The 23,050-nt window shown below is 34.2% G+C and overlaps 1 protein-coding gene, 1 long non-coding RNA gene and 1 pseudogene across 2 annotated transcripts in view; all 3 read left to right on the top strand.

Moving 5' to 3' along the window:
* The window catches only part of LOC140435248 (uncharacterized), a 202,833-nt gene that overhangs the window by 170,293 nt on the left and 9,490 nt on the right, over nucleotides 1-23,050 (top strand). The window lies entirely within an intron of this gene.
* Nucleotides 1-23,050, top strand: part of Snrk (SNF related kinase) — a 64,631-nt gene that overhangs the window by 32,091 nt on the left and 9,490 nt on the right. Inside the window, exons 3-9 of the mRNA XM_072524049.1 lie at nucleotides 8,732-8,916; nucleotides 11,287-11,501; nucleotides 13,418-13,559; nucleotides 13,761-13,967; nucleotides 14,411-14,624; nucleotides 22,167-22,527; nucleotides 22,697-22,914. Of these exons, the coding sequence (XP_072380150.1) occupies nucleotides 8,732-8,916; nucleotides 11,287-11,501; nucleotides 13,418-13,559; nucleotides 13,761-13,967; nucleotides 14,411-14,624; nucleotides 22,167-22,527; nucleotides 22,697-22,914 (1,542 nt within the window). The remainder of the gene's footprint in view (nucleotides 1-8,731; nucleotides 8,917-11,286; nucleotides 11,502-13,417; nucleotides 13,560-13,760; nucleotides 13,968-14,410; nucleotides 14,625-22,166; nucleotides 22,528-22,696; nucleotides 22,915-23,050) is intronic.
* Nucleotides 18,199-19,738, top strand: LOC140435244 (sideroflexin-1 pseudogene; annotated as a pseudogene).

The raw sequence follows: 23,050 nt of genomic DNA, 5'->3' as shown, positions 1-23,050 counted from the left end.
AACGTCTGAGATAGTCTAAGTCTTAAAGAATCCTATGAAATTTGCTGAATGTGTCTAGCATCATGCATAGGGCAAGCTCAATAGTTTAAATAATTAGCCTCAGGGATAAACAAATTAAATAACTCATAAAATATTTGACTGATCGGGGGGAAATTTCGCACAAATCTAAAAGATGGTAATTCCTTGATGTTTAAATGTATTAATAACATTTTATTTTGTTAATAAAAAAATTAATTAAATTTATAAATTAGTGCAAAAAAACTGCTTTTTTGCAAATATCTCTGTAAATTATTTATCAATTTTAATTAAAAAAACGGGAAAATAAAGATATTCTTGATATAAAAAAATGACATAAATATTGTTTATTTTAAATAAAAGGGAAAAAATTTATAGACAAAAAATCAAATTGTGACCATAAATTATTGCTTAAAAAAAAGGCAAGGTAAAACTAGGAGTATCTTTTCATCTATTCATAATCTAGTATCCCCTACCTATGTCTTAAAAGCTTCAGATATCTGCGAAACATTTTTCCACCTTTTTTTTTTTTTTTTTTTTTTTTTTTTTTTTTTTTTTTTTTTTTTTTTTTTTTTTTTTTTTTTTTTAACCAGACTGGGCTATATACCTTTAACCGCTTTAACATAATTATCGCGTTTGGAACAAATGTCGATTTCGTTACACAATCTATAAATATATTAAAATAGAGTGGTTTAATCATAAGATAGAACGAATCTCGCTAAACATTAAGGTATACAAATTAGTACAATTTCTGATTGAATTTGTTAACAAATTTTGCTAACAAACATTAATTAACAAATATAATGCTATGAAAGGTATGTATTTTATATGTAAAAGTTCACAAATACTTTATTATTATAAAAACCAATAGCAAGCAACCCTATACTGCGCAATGTAGTAGATCTGCTACAACGTATTTAAATAATCGTTTCCTTAAATTGTGTGTGTGTGTGTGTGTGTGTGTGTGTGTGTGTGTGTGTGTGTGTGTGTGTGTGTGTGTGTGTGTGTGTGTTTAAAGCCGTCGCTGCGCTTCCTACCAAATCTGATACGTCCTTCTTCTTTACGTGACATCTCCGCAACGAAGGTTGGCAATCATCATGGCTATTCTGACCTTCGAGGCAGCTGCTCTGAACAATTGCGTTAAGCTACAACCAAACCACTCTCTCAGCTTCTTCAACCAGAAGACGCGTCTTCTTCCTATGCTTCCCATACCCTCTACTTTACCTTGAATTATGAGTCTCAAGATGTTGTATCTTTCGCCTCTCATCACATATCCGAGATATTGCAATTTTCTTTCTTTTATTTATTTTCCATTTCCCTCTCTCTGCCTATTCTCCTTAACACTTCTGTATTCGTGACTCTATCTATCCATGGAATCCTTAACAATCTTCTAAATGTCCACATTTTAAACGCGTTAAGTCGATTTATTGTATTCCGGTTTAATGTCCATGATTCAGCTCCATAGTAGAGTACACTGTGTACATAGCATTTAATTAGCCTTTTTCTGAGGGCCAATGTCAGATTTTTGCTGCATAAAATCTTTCATTTTCACGAAGTTGGCACGTGCTTTTTCAATTCTGCCTCTTATTTCTGCAGTATAATCGTTATTTTCTGTGATTATCGTTCCCAAGTAAGTAGGTATATCTTTTTACTCTCGCAATCTGCTGGCCGCCTACCGTTAATATTTCGTTTGTATTATTGTTCTTGCTAATTTTCATGAATTTGGTTTTTTTGATGTTAAGAGACAGTCCGTATTCTCCACTATATCTTAATATTTTGTTCATTATTCTTTCTAAGTCTTCCAAGTTGTCGGCTATTATGACTGTATCGTCGGCATACCTAATGTTGTTAATTAAACTTCCGTTCACTTTTATGCCGAACTGTCTGGTTTACCAAAGCTTCTTGTATGATTTCTTCAGAATAAACATTAAACAATAACGGCGACAGTATGCAATCTTGCCTGACCCCTCTCCTTATCTCCACTTCTTCTAACACTTCTCTTCCAATTTTCACATTTGATCGTTGGCTGTAGTATAAATTTGATATCAATGTTACATCCCTCACATCCAGATTCTTGTTTTTGAGTACTTCTATAAGTCGGTCATGTTTTACCTTATCGAATGCCTTGTTGTAGTCTATAAAGCACACATAAAGATCCCGATTAACATCCAAGCATCTTTGGGTTAGCACGTTAAAAGAAAATAGTGCCTCTCTTGTGCCCACTCCATTCCGAAATCCAAACTGGGAATCGCTAATATCCATCTCCAGCTTAGCGTATATTCTACATATTATGGATGATTTTCAGCAGGGTTTTTAAGGTACGTGACATTAGACTAATCGTTCGATAATCACTATATTCTTTGGCATTTACTTTCTTTGGTAGACAAATAAATGTTGATGTCAGCATTTCACGTGGAATGATTCCTGTGGAATCTATTGTGTTCAGTAGTTGTACTAAAGAATCTATGTTTTTTTCATTGACCAGTTTTAGCAATTCACTTGGTATTTCATCTGGACTAGCAGTTTTATTATTTTTCATGGACTTTACTGCATGCATAACTTCTGACTGTTATTTCGGGTCCCTCGTCTTTACTTTGATTATCTTCATATGTATTTTCCTGTCTCTGGTCATGGAATAATTCCTCTATATATTCTTTCCATCTTCGTAATTTTTGTTCTGTCTCCACTAAAATGTTTCCTTGTTTGTCCATTAGTATGCTTGAGGTTTTTTGTTTTGCTACTCCAGCTAATTCTTTAACTTTCTTATGGAGATTGAAGTTATCATATTTGTTTTGTAAGTCTTCTATTTCATGGCATTTTCCAGCGAAATAAGTCTCTTTAGCTTCTCTTATTTTCCTTCTTATTTGATTATGCAGCTGTTGATACTGATATTCTTTTGCCTTCTTCTGTCCTCCATCATTTCCAAGATTTCTTCTATCATCCAATCTCCTTTCTTGCATCTGGTTGTTGTGAGTTCTCTGCGACTTGGTTCGATAATTGCATTTTTGAAGAATTGCCACTATTGTTCTACATCACAATCAATTGATTCCGGTGTGGATTCTAGGTTTGCATTAATTTCTTGTTTCATTTTTTCTTTGACGTCTTCTGATTCTAATTTTTGTATGTTTAGTTTATCACTTATGTAGCTTTTTTGTATCTTTTTAAGTGAAGTTGGAATTTGGCTACAAGAGGATTGTGGTCCTTACGTACTAGGAAATAAGGTTGCATATCCCGCAATCATTTTAGTTCGCCCGTGAATTTTGTTAGTCGTCTGGCAAGCGCCTATTCTCCTTGAGAGCTCTTCAGATTTTGGTTGGTTTTTATTCGTTTTTTCGTAATTCTTTTATTTTGGCTGTATGAACTGTGTTTAGAAAGTAAGTAATATGCATATAGATCGAGCTGATTTATATTTTTATGAGTAATTTTGTTAAAATTCTCCTCTTCTACGGTTGTATCAGATCTTATACATTGCGTTTTTTACAGGGTCATTATGGATGGTAAAAAAGCTTTGTAGGAGCGTGAATTAGAGGAGTTGGCAGCAAATTTTTGGAGCAGTGATGACGACTTAGACAATGGTGACTCTGAAGAATTTTTAGAGATGAGATCAACTTAGATCCTGATGAGAATTTTGATTTTCAAAGCTTACCAGTAGAGTTTGAAGATGGTGTTACTGTCACAGAGTTTCTAGACCAACAAATAGAACCTATTAAGAAGCCAACTATCGTCGATGTCGATGTGGAGGTTGGACCAATCACTACTCGAATCAAAAATATATTGTGGAAGAAAAAAAAAATTCATTGATGAACTGGCGAAGATTTTAGAAGACATACCAACCTTCCTAATGCTATAGTGGATTTGTCAACACCCTACGCTTTTTTCAAGTACTTTTTTGACAATGAGTTAATAAAAAAAAAATCAGAAGTTGATCAGAGTCCAATACAACTGTTATTCAAAAGGATCCGAGTAAACCAGCTGGACTGACCACCGTAGATATAAATCAATACCTAGAAATTTGCATCTATATGTCCCTAGTTCACATGCCTAATTGTCGTAGTTATTGGTCCAATTCCCTAGGCTATCCGCAAATAAAAAACTTAATGAGTCAGAAAAGATTCGAATTTATGAGGAAATACATTCCAACGACAATACGAGTTTGGATCAACATGATGTGAATCGAGATCGTCTTCATAAATTACGGCCCCTTGTCGATTATTCGAATAATAAATTAGAAAGCAAGAACAAAATTGTTCCATTGGTTCCATTGTTCCATTGGAACAAAAACTTTTAGTAGATGAGCAGATGTGCATCTCAAAGGAAAACACTATATGAAACAATACATGCCTGCTAAACCCCACAAGTAGGGATACAAACTTTTCGTTTTATATGCTTTATGTATTTTATGCAGTCCTACAATTTCGAAATAAACACTGGTACAAAAAACGATGTTGTTTTTACAACAGGAATCGTCGGGTTAATGAACCAGGCCTAGAAGCAAGTGCCAATGTAGTTTTCAGATTATCTAAGATTATCCCTTAAAATCAGAATTATGTTGTTTCCTTTGACAACTATTATACGCCATTGCCTTTACTCCAATATCTTGCTAACAAAGGTATATATTCCCTAGGCACTGTTAGACGAAACCGTATTCCTAACTGTAAGTTGCCATCTGAAGATGACGCAAAAAAATGGATCGTGGGACTTCAGTTGAATATGTGTGTGACTTTGAAAGCGTGGAAATATCGTCAATGGCCTAGAGAAACAACAAGACTATTTGTTTGTTGTCAACATATGCTGGAGAATTGCCGAAAGGACATGTTGAAAGGTTTGATCGAAAAAGAAAGCAAAAAATTAATATTGAATGCCCTAAGGTTGTTCAGGAATATAACCAACATATGGGAGGTGTGGACCTTATAGATAGCCTCATTGGGCGCTACAAAATCTAAATTAAATGAAAAGTGGTATATGAGGCTACTCTATCATGTTCTTGATATGACGCTTGTAAATTCTTGGCTTCTTTACCGTCGATGTTCCAGAGAAAAGGAGGCAGAGAAATGTATGAAACTTGCCGAATTTCGGGTTGAAGTGGAATATTGCTTAGGCAACGTTGGAAGTAATCGTTTACTAAAGAGAGGAAGGCCATCAGATCTTGAAAAAGAAATAAGCAGAAAAAAAGAAAAGCTCAGCAGCAACAACATATATTCCTCCAAAAGACGTAAGGCTTGATGGTCACTCACACTGGTCATTGTACAAAGACACGCAAGATGCCAAAGTTTACTTCTTTTTCATTCAATGTTCAAAATGTGGACTATATCTTTGCCTGAACAAAAATAATAATTGTTTTCATATATTCCATTCAACTTAGATATTTAGTTATTATAACATATTATACTTATTAATAATCTATTTTTTCTGTTTTTTTAAAAGCTAGATTTTTTTTACTATTTTTAGGCATAAGTTTATACCTTAATGCAATTAAAAATATTTTTTTTTATTGCAATACCAAAAATCGCGCATTATAGGGTTAATTCCCAGCTGGAAGGGCGTCAAGTTTTGACTCTCTGTGGAATCATCTTTCTTGATTCTTCAGAATTCTTGAGATTTACCGTTCCAGAGATTAACTGTCCGTCATGGAGCAGTAATTTTTGGACAAAAAATTTTGGGTGCCATCTTTAAAATACAGAAACAATGGAAAATAAATTTTTGTAATCTTCAAAAGTTTGTAATATAAAAAAGTTTGATGCCCGTACTTAATAGATAAGATCCAAAAAAAAATGTTATAAATAAAAATACGATTTTGAGAACGATTTCCGAAGTGGAAATTGAAACGTCAATAAACTTACTTTAACCTTCAATTGTGGCTTATTCCCATTAAAATAGTAATTACTTTAAGATGCCACAAGAAAATAGCTTCAGAACAATATTTTAGCCTTCTATAGTCCCTTAACCTTTTCACTGCGGCTAGTTATAAACGTAGTATGGTTTCTGGTACGGCTGTTTCATGCCCGTGCTGATCAACACGGTTGCCGCAGTCAGTCGATGAAGTACTATGGCGTATAAATACGGTTCGCGCAGTGTATCAATACAGTCTATTCAGGACAATTTAGTAGAAGTAACAAGTAACTATAAATTTGTTGCTGTTAGATTTTTGAAAAATAAAAAAAAATTAAATATGCTGAAAAATTATCATTATTTTATTTATTATTAGTAATTGTAGCAACAAGGTAAAAAACTACAAACAAATTAAAAGGAAAATTTAAAATTTGTTATACAATGGTATTTTTCAAATCATGGCGTAATGCATAGAGGCACATTACAGGCTATGCCTTTTTTTAGGTCTTTATCGAAGATTTTAATGTCAGTATTAGACCCAGTATAAACGATAAAGTCCAAATTGTAGCCTGTCTCACAGTCACATAAAACGTGGAATTTAATTCCAAATCTGTTATAAAGCATCAAACTTTCGTCGATACAAATGTTTCTGAATGGATACACAGACATCTACGAAAAACGGTCTTTAAATGGTCCATAACGATTCGCAGCTTAAAAAGGGAGTCTTCTTTGTCAACGGTATCGTTATCTGAGAAACGTAACAACGACAATGTAAGGAACGACAAAGGTAGAAAACAATACTCTTCATCCACATCAGTGTCTTTCCAATTTGTTGCGACACGAGAATTTTGTTCAATATCACTATGTTCCACAACGAATTTGTAATAATTGTTAATTTCAACAACCGTTGCTTTCATAAAAGTCAAAGAAAAAAATGTTTCGAAACTACTTAAAACACTTGAACTACTTTTTAAATTTTCATTCAAACACTATGATGTATTGTCATTAAAATTATGAACTGTTGGTTGTAGATCTCCCTTTTCCCATTTATATAACGGAATCTTTTCACATTTACGACGTTTAGCTTGTTGAAGAGAAGTAGATTCCAAAGTTAAAGCACTATTTTCACTAACCTGTGTTGATGATGGTAGAGTCTCTCCATTATCATTTTCTCCTTCAGTTTCATCACTTTCTGCATCAGATTCTTCAAGAATACACTCATTCTCACTGTCACTTTCCATTAAAATTTCATATAGTTCACTTTCGCTAAGATATTTGCGTATACGATTCATTTCACTCAGCAATTGCTTTTATTAGTCAAGAATGTATAAGAAATCTAAATTTAAGAAGCTTCCACTTATTTTTGTAAAAAAAATACACTACTAGTACAGAATGGTGTACAACACTATGATCATAATAGAAATAGACGCTGCACGCAAACCGGAGGAGAGATGCAGAATTCATTTGTGGCTTAAAAGAAATAATTTTAACATTATAAGTCTGTAGTTTACGTCTTCTTTGAATATTCATAAAATATTATTATCCTAAAATGGTTTTTCAAATGGTCAAAGTATCTATTATAAATTCTTTATATTATAGAACTAATCCAAAAAATATGTTTTGACAATAAGTCTTTCATTTCGCTCCAACTTGAATATTAAAATATTTATATCGTAAATTTCAGGTAGTAAATAAAAATCTTTTAACAATACCCTACAATATGACAAGCTGTCTCGAACCGACTTTACTATTAGCTAATTAATGCAATAGGTAATAAAATTATTCAATTTGAATATTTCTTACCTGTTAACCATTCTATGAAATTCTATTGTATTTACTAAAACTCATAATTCGACAGTTTTATTCCTATTTTTCAAATAGGTTTATCAGCAGCTGTAATTCACACAATTAAATTCTTAAAGAAAATAAATTAAAATACGCTGCTAAAAACTATCGTACATAAATACGGCGAAAGGGAATCCTAAGATTTTACAAGTAAATCCCTGTAGTGCGTGCCTGTGTAAAAAGGTGCGGATTTGTACGGCTCCCGCAGTGAAGCATAAAATTTTTAAATGTATTGTAAATTTTGATATAACATGCTTAACTCTTTTCTATAGGCAACATACAATACGTAAGCAGTATCTGATTCATACGGTTTCCGCAGCGAATGCCGAAAAAGGGTATGCGTGTTTAGCCGGTTCCCGTTGTACGGGCACGAAATTATTTTACGTGTATATCCGGTTCCCGCAGTGAAAAGGTTAAGAGCGTAGGCGCAAAATTTCGGGCCAATGCTTTTTAAATGCATTCATTTTTTTCGAATCCTGAGAAAACTAATAAGTATTTTTGAAAAATTTAAACGCATAATAAAAGAATACAATATTACTGAGGGCCGAAAGTCCCTGAAAACTTCTATAATGTTTATTTTAATAAGTTACAGGGGTGGAAAAAAGAGAAAATTTAGTGTGATTTTTAATTTCAAATATCTCATTCAAAAAAACTTTTTGTTTATTCTAAGGGACTTTCGGCCCTCGGTAATAATGTAATCTTTTATTCTGCGTTTAAACTTTTCAAAAATATTTGTTAGTTTTCTCAGGATTCGAAAAAAAAATGAATGCATTGAAAAAGCATTGGGTCGAAATTTTGCGCCTACGCTCTTAAAAACGAAATCTATGTTACTGACCTAGATATTTCTGCAAAACACATTTGTAAAGAAAAGTAGAACGCTTCATTTTTTGCAATTTTCCCCGGTCCGGAAAATTAAAAAAACAAACAATCTTTCAAACCCATTATCAAAAACAAAAATCGGTAAATTGGCTGAGCCTGGGGAATTTTTTAAATGAGCTACTCTAAAGGGTATTTAACATATTTTTTGTTTTTCTTTTTATAGGTTCGCTGTATGAAATTAGTTCAGCACCCAAACGTCGTTCGGTTGTACGAGGTCATAGATACGGCTACCAAACTTTATTTAGTACTGGAGTTAGGCGATGGGGGCGACCTCTACGAATATATCATGCGTCATGAGACTGGACTTCCTGAAAAAGTTGCCAAAGAGTACTTTAGTCAAATTGTAAGGTAAGTAATGAAATACATAGTAGTATTATTTTCAGTGTTAAGGAGCGCTCCCAGGTATACAAATTCGTTCACTGCTTCGATGATGTCGTTTTCTATAACAAGTGGTCGTAGTATTTGTGGTTGCGTGCTTATTTTCATATACTTCGTTTTGTTGGTGTTTATTATTAAACCCATTTTTGTAGCTGATTCTTTTAATGCTACATACGCCTCTCGTACAGCGTTTTCCGTTCTCCCAACAATATTGATATCATCAGCATAGGCCAGGATTTGCACTGATTTATTATATATTGAACCAGTGGTTGTGATTTGTCACATACGGATTATTTTTTCCAGAGCCAGATTGAACAGTATACAGGAGAGAGGGTCTCTCTGGCACAGCCCGTTATTTGTTTTAAAAGATTCAGACAGTTCCTCCTGAATTCGTGCTCTACATTCAACTTTTTCAAGAGTTAGTTTTGTTAAAGTTACCAACTGATTTGATATTGCTAGCTCTTTCATTGCTTCGAATATTTCTCTTCTATTCACAGAGTCGTAAGCTGTTTTGTAGTCTATAAATATGTGATGAGTATCAATGCCATATTCCAGTGTTTTTTCTAAAATTTGTTTCAGAGTTGCAATCTGATAAATTGTCGATTTACCACCTCTGAAAGCCTGGTATTTTCCTACTATCCGTTTTGCATATGGTGCCATACGGTGACATAGTACTAATATTTTATACGCTGCATTTAGAAGCGTAATTCCTATGTGGTTAGAATATTCAAAGCTAACTCCTTTTTTGTGTATGGTGCAAAGTATTCCAATTATTGGGGAGGGATTTCTGTGTCCATATTTCTTTTATAAGCTGCTGTAATGCCATTATGATATCATAGCCACCTTCAGCTGGTAGATTATCTATTCCGGGTGATTTGTTTCTGGCTAGTTTTAAACTGCATCTTTAGAATTGTAGGTGATTCCTCTTCCCTCTCGTCTGTTTGAGGTATCTCTTAAATACGTTGCTACTACTGGTTTGGCATACGTCATCCTGTCCCCCTTTTAGCTCTGACCATCCCGGCCAGAAATTCCTTCTTTTTGGCCAAAGTGACAGGGGTTTACAGCTGTACACAACCCTTGGAGCAAGAAACAACAATCTACTGTTTTTGAATGGCGTGGTCTTTTCGGATTGCCCACTCATGCTTCGCAGAATCTTCCAATCCAGGTTTTCCAACTAATTTTTTGTTAAAACAAATTTTCTAATATAATTGCAGACAATTTATTTCAAATCAGTTAATGTGCACCATATGTTCTCGTAACTTGCCCTTTTTGGTAGATGATCTCTTGAGCACCAGGTACAAAAATGATCGAAAGCCACCTTCCACGAAGAAACACATTTTACTAACTCTAGGCTGCTGATTATTCAGCTCCAAGAGACCAAACTTTTTGTTAAATACAGACGAGATTCTCTTGGTCATATTAAGATCTTGGGTGACAAAATGATTTAGGGAGACATCTTCAGGAATGGTAAAAAGATCTTTTTGAATATCCATAGTCACACCGAATCTGCGTTTATCTATATGTTTTGATGTTGTCGAAGGGTTCCTGCTTCACCAATATCATTTGAGACGGCACATGTTGCAAGACTATTTATGTAAACAGTTTTTGGTTTTTTCTTGGCAGTTTCTTAATGTGGTATATCACATCATTTATTATTTTTATTTTTATACGGACCTTTTCATTGTCTTTAGGAGAATGGTCTAGACTTTTTTATGGGTTATATAGCCAAACAAACAAGAATACCTACTTCCAAACTTCCATTCGTGAATTCTAAATAATCCTTCCTAAGGGAACACCACAACGGCTGAAGAATTCTTTAACTAGTATATCTACAACCATAGAAGCTTCCGGGTTTGGAATAGAAAGGGCCTTAGCCTATTTGGTAAAATAACTCATTATCACAAGGATAAATTAACTTTAGACATCCATGGCTACCATATAACTATCAAAATTGTGCTGTTTGATTGGTGCTTTCTTTTTACAAACTTTGTCATTGCCCATTGTACACAAATTGCATTTTCCCAGTAATGGCACAGTTTTTGTGGAGTCTATTGGGATTAAGTTTCAACAATATGAAGACAATTATTAGAAAATTTCTTCCACTTAACTACTTTTTAAATAATAGATAAAAACTATTTACAGTAATGTCAAATAACTCACTTTTAATGAGTCAACAGTTTTGTAGAAGGGCATACTTATCATGTGTCAATATGGGAAGTAAAAAAAAAATGAAATTACTAAATTTTTTATTTTTTAACTACAAGAACCTTTTCTGAGTTCTGAAATTTATCGACCAAGATTATTTTTTGGTAATATTAATAAAATATTGATTATTTTCAGGGCGATATCATATTGTCATCAGTTGCACGTTGTACATAGGGACCTGAAGCCTGAAAATGTAGTATTTTTCAAAAAACAGGGCATTGTCAAGCTGACAGATTTCGGTTTTAGCAATAAGTTTTATCCCGGTCAAAAGTTAGAAACCTCATGTGGTAGTTTAGCGTATTCAGCACCTGAAATACTTTTAGGAGATTCATATGATGCACCAGCTGTCGGTAAGTAGAACAAATCTCTCCTCTAAAATTGTTTAAAGCTTGTTTTGTTGCATAAACTGGAAATACATTTTTTTTTTATTAATTTATACATTTATAAATTTCTGGAAAAAGTCATTGTAATGAGGACTAGCAGGTAATATATCAGAGATCAGCGTCAATTTTCGATATTTATTTATACTTTACACTTTTTATGCTGTACTACAAAATTATGAAATATACCCCGATAGCTATCGTAATCTACTTTATAATCCATACCAACTAACTTGACTTTAAGTTACAAGATATGGTTTGGCTTATGAGATTATTCATCTCACCTGATATAGAATGCACCAGAGGAAGCAAAATACAAATGATTACAAAGCAATTGTTGTATAAATGGAACAGAAGTTTGCATTTGTCCTGCTTGGACAAAAAATCCGATGCACTGATGTGTCTCACAGCTTCATGCTCTACCAACAATTACAAATCAAAAGATTTCCACGCTGTTAAGGTGAAAAGATAATAATGATCGTTCTTTATGCTTAGTCTGCTTTAGATTATACAAATGTATGCAGCTGGTACACAACCCAAAATATTATTTTCCATTTAGAATTTAAATGAAATGTTCGTCTTTCAAAAATGATCATTTTATAAAATATTTTTGGAAAATATAAACACACCAAACGTAAAATTATGGTCACCCTGTAATTGAAAGTTATTTTAGAAATTTTTGTTTTTTTTTTCATATTTTTTTGGTTGTCCCATAGTTTACTAACCGATTGCTTGCAAAAATGTTTTTTTGAAGTATAAAGTTCATTGAAAGTACTGAAAATATACAGTTTTGCCTTAATATGTTTAGTAGTGAAAATGCACAATTTTACTTTGATATATTTTTCGTTAAAACAAAAGAATTGTTTTAACAATTCGCCTGTGGGAATCTCTTCCCATACCAGTTTTACAAGTCTATCGTTATGCAGTCTGTGCACGTGGCCTGCCCATCTTAGTCGCTGTGATTTAATTTCTTGGACAATATCAGCGTCATTGTAGAGTGCTTTTAATTCGATATTGGTTCTAATCTTATACTGGTTTGTGGTGGTCATGGTGAGGTCCGAAAACTTGGTACTAAATTAAGAATAACGTTGGATTTACGTTCAAGCAATCTTTGTACTATAGTTAGATTAATCGTGGACTGATTTAGGTTTCTGGTTTCTGGTTTTTGAACGGATTATGTTGGACTATCTGTATATTTAAATTTGGACCCTAATTAAATAGAAAATAAACAAAGTAAAAATGACCGAAGAAAACCAATTAAATAAAATAAAAATATAAAAAATACGAAAGGTATCAAAAATATCTTACTCTTTGACAAGGGTGTCCAAAAGACACTATCGAACTTCGATCCGAGCATTCTTTGGAAATATTTTCAAACGGGATGTGATGGAACTGGAATTTACCCAACTAAGGTTTTATTACGGTTAAATGCTGACGAACCTAACGGTTAGTCAAAATAGATCAGTCTTAACGAAATAATTTTGCGGTAATGAAAGGAAAATCAAATATTAGATGTTTTTAAATAGTTTAATAAAACAACGAAAATTTTGACAAAAAGTAACGTATCGAAATTTTGACGCATTACAAATTGCAACCACTACTTTTGCACAACAGAATTTATGCTCTATAAACACACTAACAATGAAAACACTATAAAAATTTGCAATCGACAGATAAAACCATATAAACAAAAATTATGCTTTTAATAAATAGCTTCTAGAAATTATTTTTTTGCCAAACAGCAACATTTTTTTCTAAGCAATCAGTTAGTAAACTGTGTTATCAAAAAAAAAATACGAAAAAAATCTAAAAGAACTTAGAAATGACCCTAATTTTATGCTGGACACTGTATTAAGTGTATTATAATTATATTACATATTTTGCAGATGTTTGGTCGTTAGGCGTAATTCTGTATATGTTAGTGTGTGGTCAACCTCCATTCCAAGAAGCCAATGACTCTGAAACCCTTACAATGATCATGGACTGCAAATATGATATTCCCCTGCATGTATCACAAAATTGCCGGAAGTAAGTATAAAATAGATTTCCTTATTATGTTCGAGTTAATATTTGGAGATCTTCGTACGAGAGTGAAGTGAAATATTTCCGGTCTTTTCTTATATAACACATTTATAGTCTATTTCAGCGTTCTTAAAGCGTACATAATACGAAGTTAATGAAATTTCTGTATATTTATTCAGTTAATGCATATAAAATATTCCCTTTCAGCTTGATATCTAGGATGCTGTTGAGAAATCCAGAAAAACGGGCAACGTTGATCGAAATTTCAAAGCATCCTTGGCTCAGTAGTAGTAAGACCGTAACCGTAGACTCAGTACCTTTAGTTTCTAGAGAACATCTTTCGGACGAGGACCATAATCTTATTGTTCAAAAAATAGTCAATGGAAACGTTGCCACCAAGGAAGAAATTCAAGAGTAAGTTGTTTGACATTAATATATTAGAATGACAGTTTTTTCATAATTCTCCCAAGTACCTAACTGTACCTAAGAAGTATATAAATTTTAACATTGTGGCATATCACCTTAAGCCGTTTGGCCGAAAGTTGCGAACGTGGGATTTAGCGGTGTGCTTAAAGCAGCCCTGCTTATCTATTCACCAAACCTGAAACTCCATTATTAATTACATAAAACTACAACGAAGATATTTTTTCAGCTTTTTATTTTCTATACGGATGTGTTTTACAGCTGTTACTTTGAAACGTCTTCCAAAAAAGTAACTGAGAACGGCTCAATTAGCTGTCTTTCTTACATTTTATTGTACTGTTATTTTCAACTATCTTTGATTTGACAAGCACATTCTATTTAACTAACTTTTTGAATATTATTCCGTTAATAAATAACACTTATTTTACCTTTAGATCTCTCGATAAAAACGACTACAACCATATAACAGCTACATACTTTCTTCTTGCCGAGAGAAAATTACGATGTAAGAGACAAGAGCAGGCAGCTAAGACCAAGAGGCCTGAAGAATTAGCAGTATTTCAAACCCAGGACGCCAAGAAAGACGCGTCGATTAGTATAAAGCCAAATTTGTTGAACGTTCCTCGCACCCCTGGAGATTTGCCACAGGTAAGTTATATATTACTTTCATTTAAACATAAATAACTTCACAAAGTACTTAAAAGAGTTAAAAAAAAAAAAGAATAAACATCAAGTATGTACAGTGTGTCAATTTTAAAACTTACAATGGGCTATATCTCACGAACAAAAGCATATATCGAAAAATGCTTAACACTGTTTATAGGACAGTAAGGGGAAACTAAAATGACATGAAAGAGAACTCACTCCCATCAACTCCCTAGGCCCCACCCACCACAACCAAAAAAGTTTAAATTGCAAACCCCTACTTGTGAAATAATTATGCAGGCTGAAACAATTATTGTGAAACTTTGGCTTAAATGGAAAATTTTTAATGAGGTTTTTGTTGAACTACAAATTTGTTAAAAATGTCAACTAAGTAAATGTTCAAAGCGGGTTCCGTTGTTTTGTAAACAATAATACAGTCTATTTTCAAATTCGGCACGAACTTTGGCAAATGTTAATTAGACCCCGTAGAAAACAGTTAAGTGGCGCTAAGTCTGGTGACCTCGGTGGCCACTCATTAGGACCTCTTCTTCCAACCCATTTGTTCGGATAATTAATATCTAACCAGTGCCTAACTGCAGCTGCATAGTGAGGAGGTGCTCCATCTTGTTTTAACTGCAACAAATCTTCGTCTAGAGATAGATTGCCTTGATTGTCCCTTTGGTTCTCTTCTTCTTCTTCTTCTTCGTCTAGCCATTCACGTCCACATCTGAACATAAGCCTCTTTAAGTCTTCCTTTCCATTGTTTTTTATTGTACGCTACTTGTAGCCAATTTTTCCCGGCGGTCCTTTTCAGATCATCTGTCCATCTCATAGGAGGTCTGCCTCTGGGTCTTTTGTGTTGGTATGGTCTCCAGGTTAAAATTGATCTGTGCCATTTGTTTAGATCGCTTCTAGCTACATGTCCAGCGTATTCCCATTTTAACTTTAATGATTTTTGCACAACATCGGTGACTTTGGTTTTCTGTCTTATCCATGTGTTTGTTTTCTTGTCCTTAAGTGATATACCTAGCATTGCTCTTTCCATTGCGTGTTGAGTGACTCTAAGTATATTCATATTCTTTTTTGTGATTGTCCATGTTTGTGCCGCATAAGTTAATATCGGAATAATGCATGCATCAAAAACTTTAGATCTAAGATGTAATTGAATTTGTTGATTTCTGAGTATATAGTTCAGTTTACCGAATGCTGCTCAAGCTAACTTTCTTCTTCTTTTTATTTCTTCAGTTTGAATTTCCCTATTTAGTATTTAGTTTTTTGTCCTAAGTATATATATTCTTCAACTTTTTCTATAACTTTATCGTGTATTATTGTCACGGTGTCTTCGGAGTGCATGACTTTTGTTTTGTTTAAATTCATTTTCAGTCCTATTTTAGAAGATTCGGTATGTAGTTCTAAAAGCATGGTTTGCATTTCTTGTAGGTCAGTAGCTATCAGGATTATGTCATCTGCAAATCGTAGATTACTGAGGTAGCGGCCATTGATGTTTATTCCCTTATATTTCCAATTTAGGTTTTTAAAAACGTCCTCCAAAACTAAGGTGAACAGTTTGGGTGATAAAGTATCTCCCTGTTTGACTCCCCTGTTTAATGGTACAGGGTTCGTGTGTTCATTTTCATTTAGATAGTATGTAGCTGTAGCTTGGTTCATAGTTTCTTTTATTGAGTTAATATATCTGCTGTCTATTCTACAATTTTGCATTGCGTTTATTACGGCCGTGTGTTCTATGGTATCGAAAGCTTTTTCGTAGTCTACAAATGCTAGGAAAATGCTTTGGTTCTCTTATTCATACATAATTAAAGGTTCGATGGTGTTTTTCTGCATATCGAGATAAATATCGCCACTTAAATTGCGTGGTATGGACAAGGGGCCAATTATAGCATCGCCTAATATTCTCTCGCCGACTCATGTGAAAGTCCTGTCATTGCAGATACTTGACGTGTTGATGCAGTAGGCTCTATTGCACCATTTCCAATGACCTCAATTTGGGATGCTTCATTCAGTAATCTTGAGTCAAATTAAGTTTTTATTCAACAAAAAAAAATCCAACGGGCACTTATCATTAAAAATAATAGTCCGGGAGATAGCATTACAAATATAAAAGTCATAGTAAGCCGGCTGATAACACCAATAATATTAAACAATATTGTATATAACGATATTAAACAATAATTATACAGGGTCATCAACAGAATCAACAAAAACCTCATTAAATTTTCCATTTAAGCCAAAGTTTTACCATTATTGCTTCACCCTGTATAATTATTATTTATTGGATAGCAGTTTTTATAGTCTTTTCAATGATGTATCACATGTAGGGGTTTGCAATTTAAACTGTTTTGGTTGTGGTGGGTGGGGCCTAGGGGGTCGATGTTTCAAGCGTCTCAACGGTTTCAGCTTTTGTTCGTGAGATATAGTCGATTGTAAGTTTTAAAATTGACACTGTATAATTAAGTCTATTTAATAAATATATTCACAAGAAATAGAACACATCACGTCTATGCAGATATAGAATGTGGAAGAAATAAACTATTTCTGTCATTCCCATTCTTTCCAAGGACGTAACAGCGAAGTGTTGATTCGCCCGTATGCAGAAAGTATATTGTTACGGGGGCAAATTTTATGTAACCATCTTACTTTTCACTTATCCACATTAGCGAAGTATACACAATAAAAACGACCCCGATAAGTGTCGGTAAGAATTTATTTCTGACATTTAACATTGTTGCCGTTAGCTCTCAGTTCAATTTGTAGATGAGTCACCTTTAATTGAAAATCGTTATAGTATAGAAAAGCTTCAAGCTTCCCTACCAGCCCAAGAGAGAAGGAGAAGGACGAACAGCCTTCATCCGAGCGATCGAGACATCTTCTTCTTCTTAGAGTGCCATATCCCTACGGAACGTCGGCAACTACCATGCTTATAATATTGTTATACTGATCTCGGTCTTGCGCTACGTGTAGCAATTGGTCCGCTGTCAAATCTGTCCACTGCTGCAAATTCCTCAACCAAGACAGTTTCTTCCGTCCTATCCATTTCTTTCCTTCGATTTTACCGTTGAAAATTAGCCGAAGGAACTCATATCTTGGTCCTCTGATTATATGTCCAAGATATTCTAGTTTACGCCTCTTAATAATATTTAATAGAGTTCGTTGATGTCCCATTCTTCGAAGAACTTCTTCGTTTCTGGTTCTGCTAGTCCATGGAATTTTTAGTATCCTTCGATACAACCACATCTCAAACGCCTCGATTTTATTCATGATATCGGCGTTTAAAGTCCAAGTTTCACATCCATACAAAAGTACAGACCACACTTAACATCTTGTAAACTTTTCACGGATTTCCAAATTTAATGAGTTATTGGATAATAGAGGCTTGAATTTTTGAAATGAGTTTCTTGTCTGTTCAATTCTACATCGAATTTCGAAGGATGGATCCAGATTTTGGGTAATCCAACATCCAAGGATCGAGACATAATGTCAGTATATTCTTTCGAGTGTCAGCAGTCAAGAAAAAGAAGAAACAAACGCCACTTTTGATTGACGTTTATTTTCAGTCGATATTTAATGACAGATAAATTGTCAACATATTGACTGTCATCATTTCGGCTTTTTAAAGATATTTAGAAAAAAATTACTGTTACATTATTTGCTGTTACAATCCACCCAAGTCATTTTTAAAATGTAAAATTGTGAAACTTTGTAAAACAATCACCCTGGCCTGTTTTAAAATTATAGTGAACCAATAATAAAATTCATGTATTATGCTATGGCATGTTGTGAATGCTGTAGGAAAAATAGATTCAAAATTAACTTGAATGAGCCCAGGTGTGATCAGGAATCGTATATAGGTAGAGCAAGATATTTTTTTTCTGCAACGAATCCAGTAAATTTTTTTGTATCGAACAAGAGGCTACGAGATTCTGATTATGTTGTCAACCGGTATATTTGTGAGGACTTCATACCAAAAGGTTATTCAAGACGAGATCTGTGGAGGGCGAAAACTATATACGACTCAGCTTTTGACCCAGTTACAGGAAAACGGAAATTTTTGTTGACTCGACCATCTTCGTATGTTTACTGCAAGACACTTTTATTTGGTGGAATGTTAATGTTTTACAAAACCATTCCAGCTTTAGCACTATGGCAAACAATAAATCAAGGATTTAATGCTCTTATTCATTCGAGCAATAGAAACGACGAGTTGCCCATAAGTAACAAACAAATTGCTACATCTTTCGTTGCTGGCACAGCAACTGCAATCTTCACCAGCGCAGCATTGAAAAAATACCTAACGAAAGTCAAATCGCCTGGAATTGCTCATCGATTAGTGCCTTTTGGAGCAGTGGCGGCCGCAACCGTTGTGTGTCATCCTTTTCTTAGAGCCCAAGAGTTAAAGCAGGGCCGGCCTATATACGACGAAAAAGACAAAATAGCTTTATCCAAAGTGGCTGCTCATCGTACAGTTACTAACGATATTTTCAATAAAATATTCAGAGCTGCGCCTCCATTAATAATAACACCTTTCGTTATGGATTGTTTAGAAAAACGCGGAACCCTCTGTAGACATCCGTGGCTGACGGTGCCTCTCCCGCTGGGGTTGCTGTTCTTTTGTCTGGCCTTTTTATCTCCTTTATGTGGAGCTTTTTTTAGGCCGAAAAAAAATTTGCCTTTTAAATATTTGGAGCCTGGTCTGAGATGTCGGCTGACCAGACAAAAATATTGTTGCAAGTCTCCTTATTTTGTTTATTACAAATTGGGATATCCGATACCATATTAAGAACCGTTTTTAGAACATTAACAACGATCAAATCAATAGAAATATCTTATGTGTATACCATGATTTTATAAATTTGAGACAGTGCTGTATTTTCAAAAATGTCTTGTGTAATGAACAATCTTTATTATGTAATAAATGCTAACTCCTGTTGTATTGTTAATTGAAGGGGTGAGTGGATGAAGGAAGTAAGTAACAAAAGTAAGTTTTTGAGAAATTTAACTCCAAAGTTTTATTGCTGGAACTTTTTTATTAATCGATTTTTTAAACCGATTTTTTTTATTCTCACAGGTAGGATATGTATAAATTTTATTGTAAAAACAAAAATCCCAAAAAAAAATATATATTTGTACTTTCTTTTATCCAAAAACTTTTTTGTGTTAGAAATTATGTCTATGCCAAAATGAAGGGGGTATGTGGACTTACCTCCTTTATCTAGGATAAATATTTGCATTTTCTTTTGAATAAGAGCTATAATCAGGAAAAAAATAACATGGATGTCAAGTAAACACTTATATTTTTGGTTTTACAAAAGACTGACAAACACTGAATTTCTAAGCAGCTTTTGAATCAGTCTAAGGATATTGTACCACCTTCTTAAAATTTTTGTTGCTCTATGATGGCTTCATAATACCACTTATCCCTTTCTGGAATGAAGCAAAGCTGATCTTTTAGATTGTCTACCTTTTCTTTGCTTAAGGATCCAGTATTTTGGATATGTCTTGGAATGTTGAATTCTTCAGGTAGAAGGGATGGGAAATTTTTCTGCTTGAGGATATATACCATTTTGAAAGGTGTGTAGTAATCGTAAGACTTCTTGAAAAGGTATGATCCGAAGATATCTACGCGAATCCACTTGATTCCAGTTTTGAAATTAACCTTTTCATTAAGATCTTTTTTTCTATTCATTAGTTTCATGGTTTTCATAATATTTTCCGTGTCTCTAAAGTGATGTTGCATGTCTATCACCATATTTTTCTTGGTTCAAGAAACAATCACATCACGATATTCATCAGGGATGTAAATGTTTTGATGTTTCTTTAGTCGTTTCTCAATACGTCCAAATGCTCTATCCGAGTCTAAGTACGAGTGTCCTACCTCTGGAAACTTGTGCTCAATTAGACAGACAGACAGACAGACAGACAGACAACAAAAATCACAAATATAGATGTCCTTAAAAGAATAAACCAAGAACGCCAACTTTTCGAAACCATCAAGAAAAGGAAAACGGCGTATATAGGTCACATCATGCGAAATGAAAAATACCAGTTCATCCAACTTATAATCGAGGGTAAAATTGAAGGCAAGAGAGGAATGGGAAGCAAGAAAATGTCCTGGCTCCGCAACATAAGGCAATGGACAGGGATTAACGACATACAATCTTTGATACATATTGCAAGAAATAGAGAATTAATGGAAAATGTGATCGCTAACATCCATTAGTGGATTTGCATCTGAAGAAGAAGAAGAAGAACTCAATTACAAAAGAACCCAGGCTAGAATGTTCAGAAGCCTCTGTTAAAGTATCCCTAACGGTACCCTCTAACACTTTATGAGAAAGGCTCGCGTCTCAATCTTCGTACCCGATTTGGGAGTCCAATTGACAAGACTCTCAACTGGGAGACTACTATTACAAACACCCTTGGCAGGGTTAGAAGACAAGCCAGACTACCCGGGGCTGTAAGCGAAAAATTTGGTGCTACAACTCCAAAACTCTTCTACACACTTTTATAAGACCGATGATCGAATACCAAGCTCCTCTATACACGCTACATAAACGTAAACAGAGGAACAGGTTCCTATTAATAGAGAAAAGAATTATTCGTAAAATTTTCAGATGAGTTAACCACTATTCTTCGACTCTAATCCAAAAACTGGCTAGTATTGATCCTATTTTTAACCGGATCAATCCCTTAAGCAACGGATACGTCTTGATAAAGATTCAGGGTCCTAATATTGACTCTCAAAACGTGTTCAAAATGCTTTACCATTTTGCAGGACACATTCTCGGCAGTGTCCCAAATCCTAATTTTCACTCCTTTCCTTAACTTTGATAAATACTGTCAGCAACCAACTTCTTGGAGAGTACTTTGATGTGGTCGAAAATACTCTAATGAATACTTCTTAATTCAGTGACCTATAGGATGGAAGGAGATTAGTTTTCTGTTGTTTCCCAATCTCATTTCACAATGATAGCCGTACGCAGCCAACCTCAAAGCATTTTTTAAAATTAAAAGCCCAATAATTCTAAAAATACCGTTCAATTATAAATAAGAATTGTCCATACAAGGGTAAACTATCGAAGTGAGGTTTAGTTCCGATCAAGAAGGCCAATATGCTAATAAATCTAAATATATCAGAAAACGCATTTATATTATACACCGGCATTGAACAACAACTGAACAATATGTATTTTTCAAAATCTACTAATCTTTGTTTTTTGGTCAAAATTTTGACTTCGTTTCTTACCTGCACCCATCACTACCGATGGTTGCAGGTATATGTTTTCGGTCACTTAAACCGACACTTTTGTCTTTAAATATATACATATTTGCGGTGTTGGCAAATCGTTTCAAAATTGTAGCCAACTGTCTATTTTAAATAAAAAATATTTAAAATATTTTGCATGTTCAAATGCAAATGCAATTTGAAAATTAGGTATGTTTATATACCTACATGAAACGATCATAAAATATTTATTAATTGGTTATGTCGACATTTAAAAACATCAATTTACTTATTTTTGATTTCAGCGATCTCGAAAATGCAGTATAGTCCAAGAAGACGAAGAAGAAGAGGACATCTCTTCGTGCGCCGGTCGCGAAGACTTGGCCCCTACCCTCAATCGCCGAGGCTCCCGTTCCGAAGGCCGTCTGAATTTGACGTTGCAAGAACGTTTAGCGGAATCCGAAAAGAGGAAACCTATTGAGCTGAAGTACCCTGCCAGTGCCAAAAAGTCGTCGACGACGTGTAACAAAAGCCAAAGATCAGATAACAAGTTGCCGTTGGGGACACTCAAAACTATCGCCCAACCCCCAGTGATATCTATATTTGCATCCGGAGAGGAGTGCAAGGGTGCTGATGTCTGCTCTGGAGCGGTGATACCAGAAGTTGGTGAGTATCACTATTCGGTTATCATTAAAATGTTTTTAGTCAGGAACTACAATTTAGGACACTAGAAAATGAGTCATCGATAATCCTATTGGAATTTCGAGTTTACAGCTTTTACATCCAACAAAATCTTATCGAAGTCGTGTTATTTAGTGGTTTTTTACATTTTCAGAGAAAAATGCTTCACGTCATACAATCGTCACGTGCAATCCCTCATCATACGAGAGAAGAAGAGCTAAGTTTCATAAAAGTCGAACAGCGTCTTGCAGTTCGTCGGATGCGAGTGATGACGACAGTGAAAAGCGCAAGAAACGTGCTCAAAAACTCAACACACCTTCGAAATCTATAGAGACAAGAAGAGACAGCCACGATGACAGTAGTGATTCACAGGTAAGATCCTATTTTATAACAGAACATCAGTTATTGTTTATTGCCTTAATACGATATTAAAAAAGGTTCATCAATTTTTCCGTATTTAAATTAAGTTTTTTAGTTGTTTTAATATATTTTAAGTGTTTAGGACATT

The sequence above is a fragment of the Diabrotica undecimpunctata genome, chromosome 2, assembly GCF_040954645.1.
Source record: "Diabrotica undecimpunctata isolate CICGRU chromosome 2, icDiaUnde3, whole genome shotgun sequence".
Classification (NCBI taxonomy): domain Eukaryota; kingdom Metazoa; phylum Arthropoda; class Insecta; order Coleoptera; family Chrysomelidae; genus Diabrotica; species Diabrotica undecimpunctata.
Note: the sequence above shows the minus strand (reverse complement) of the source record. Positions and strands in the feature narration are given on the sequence as shown.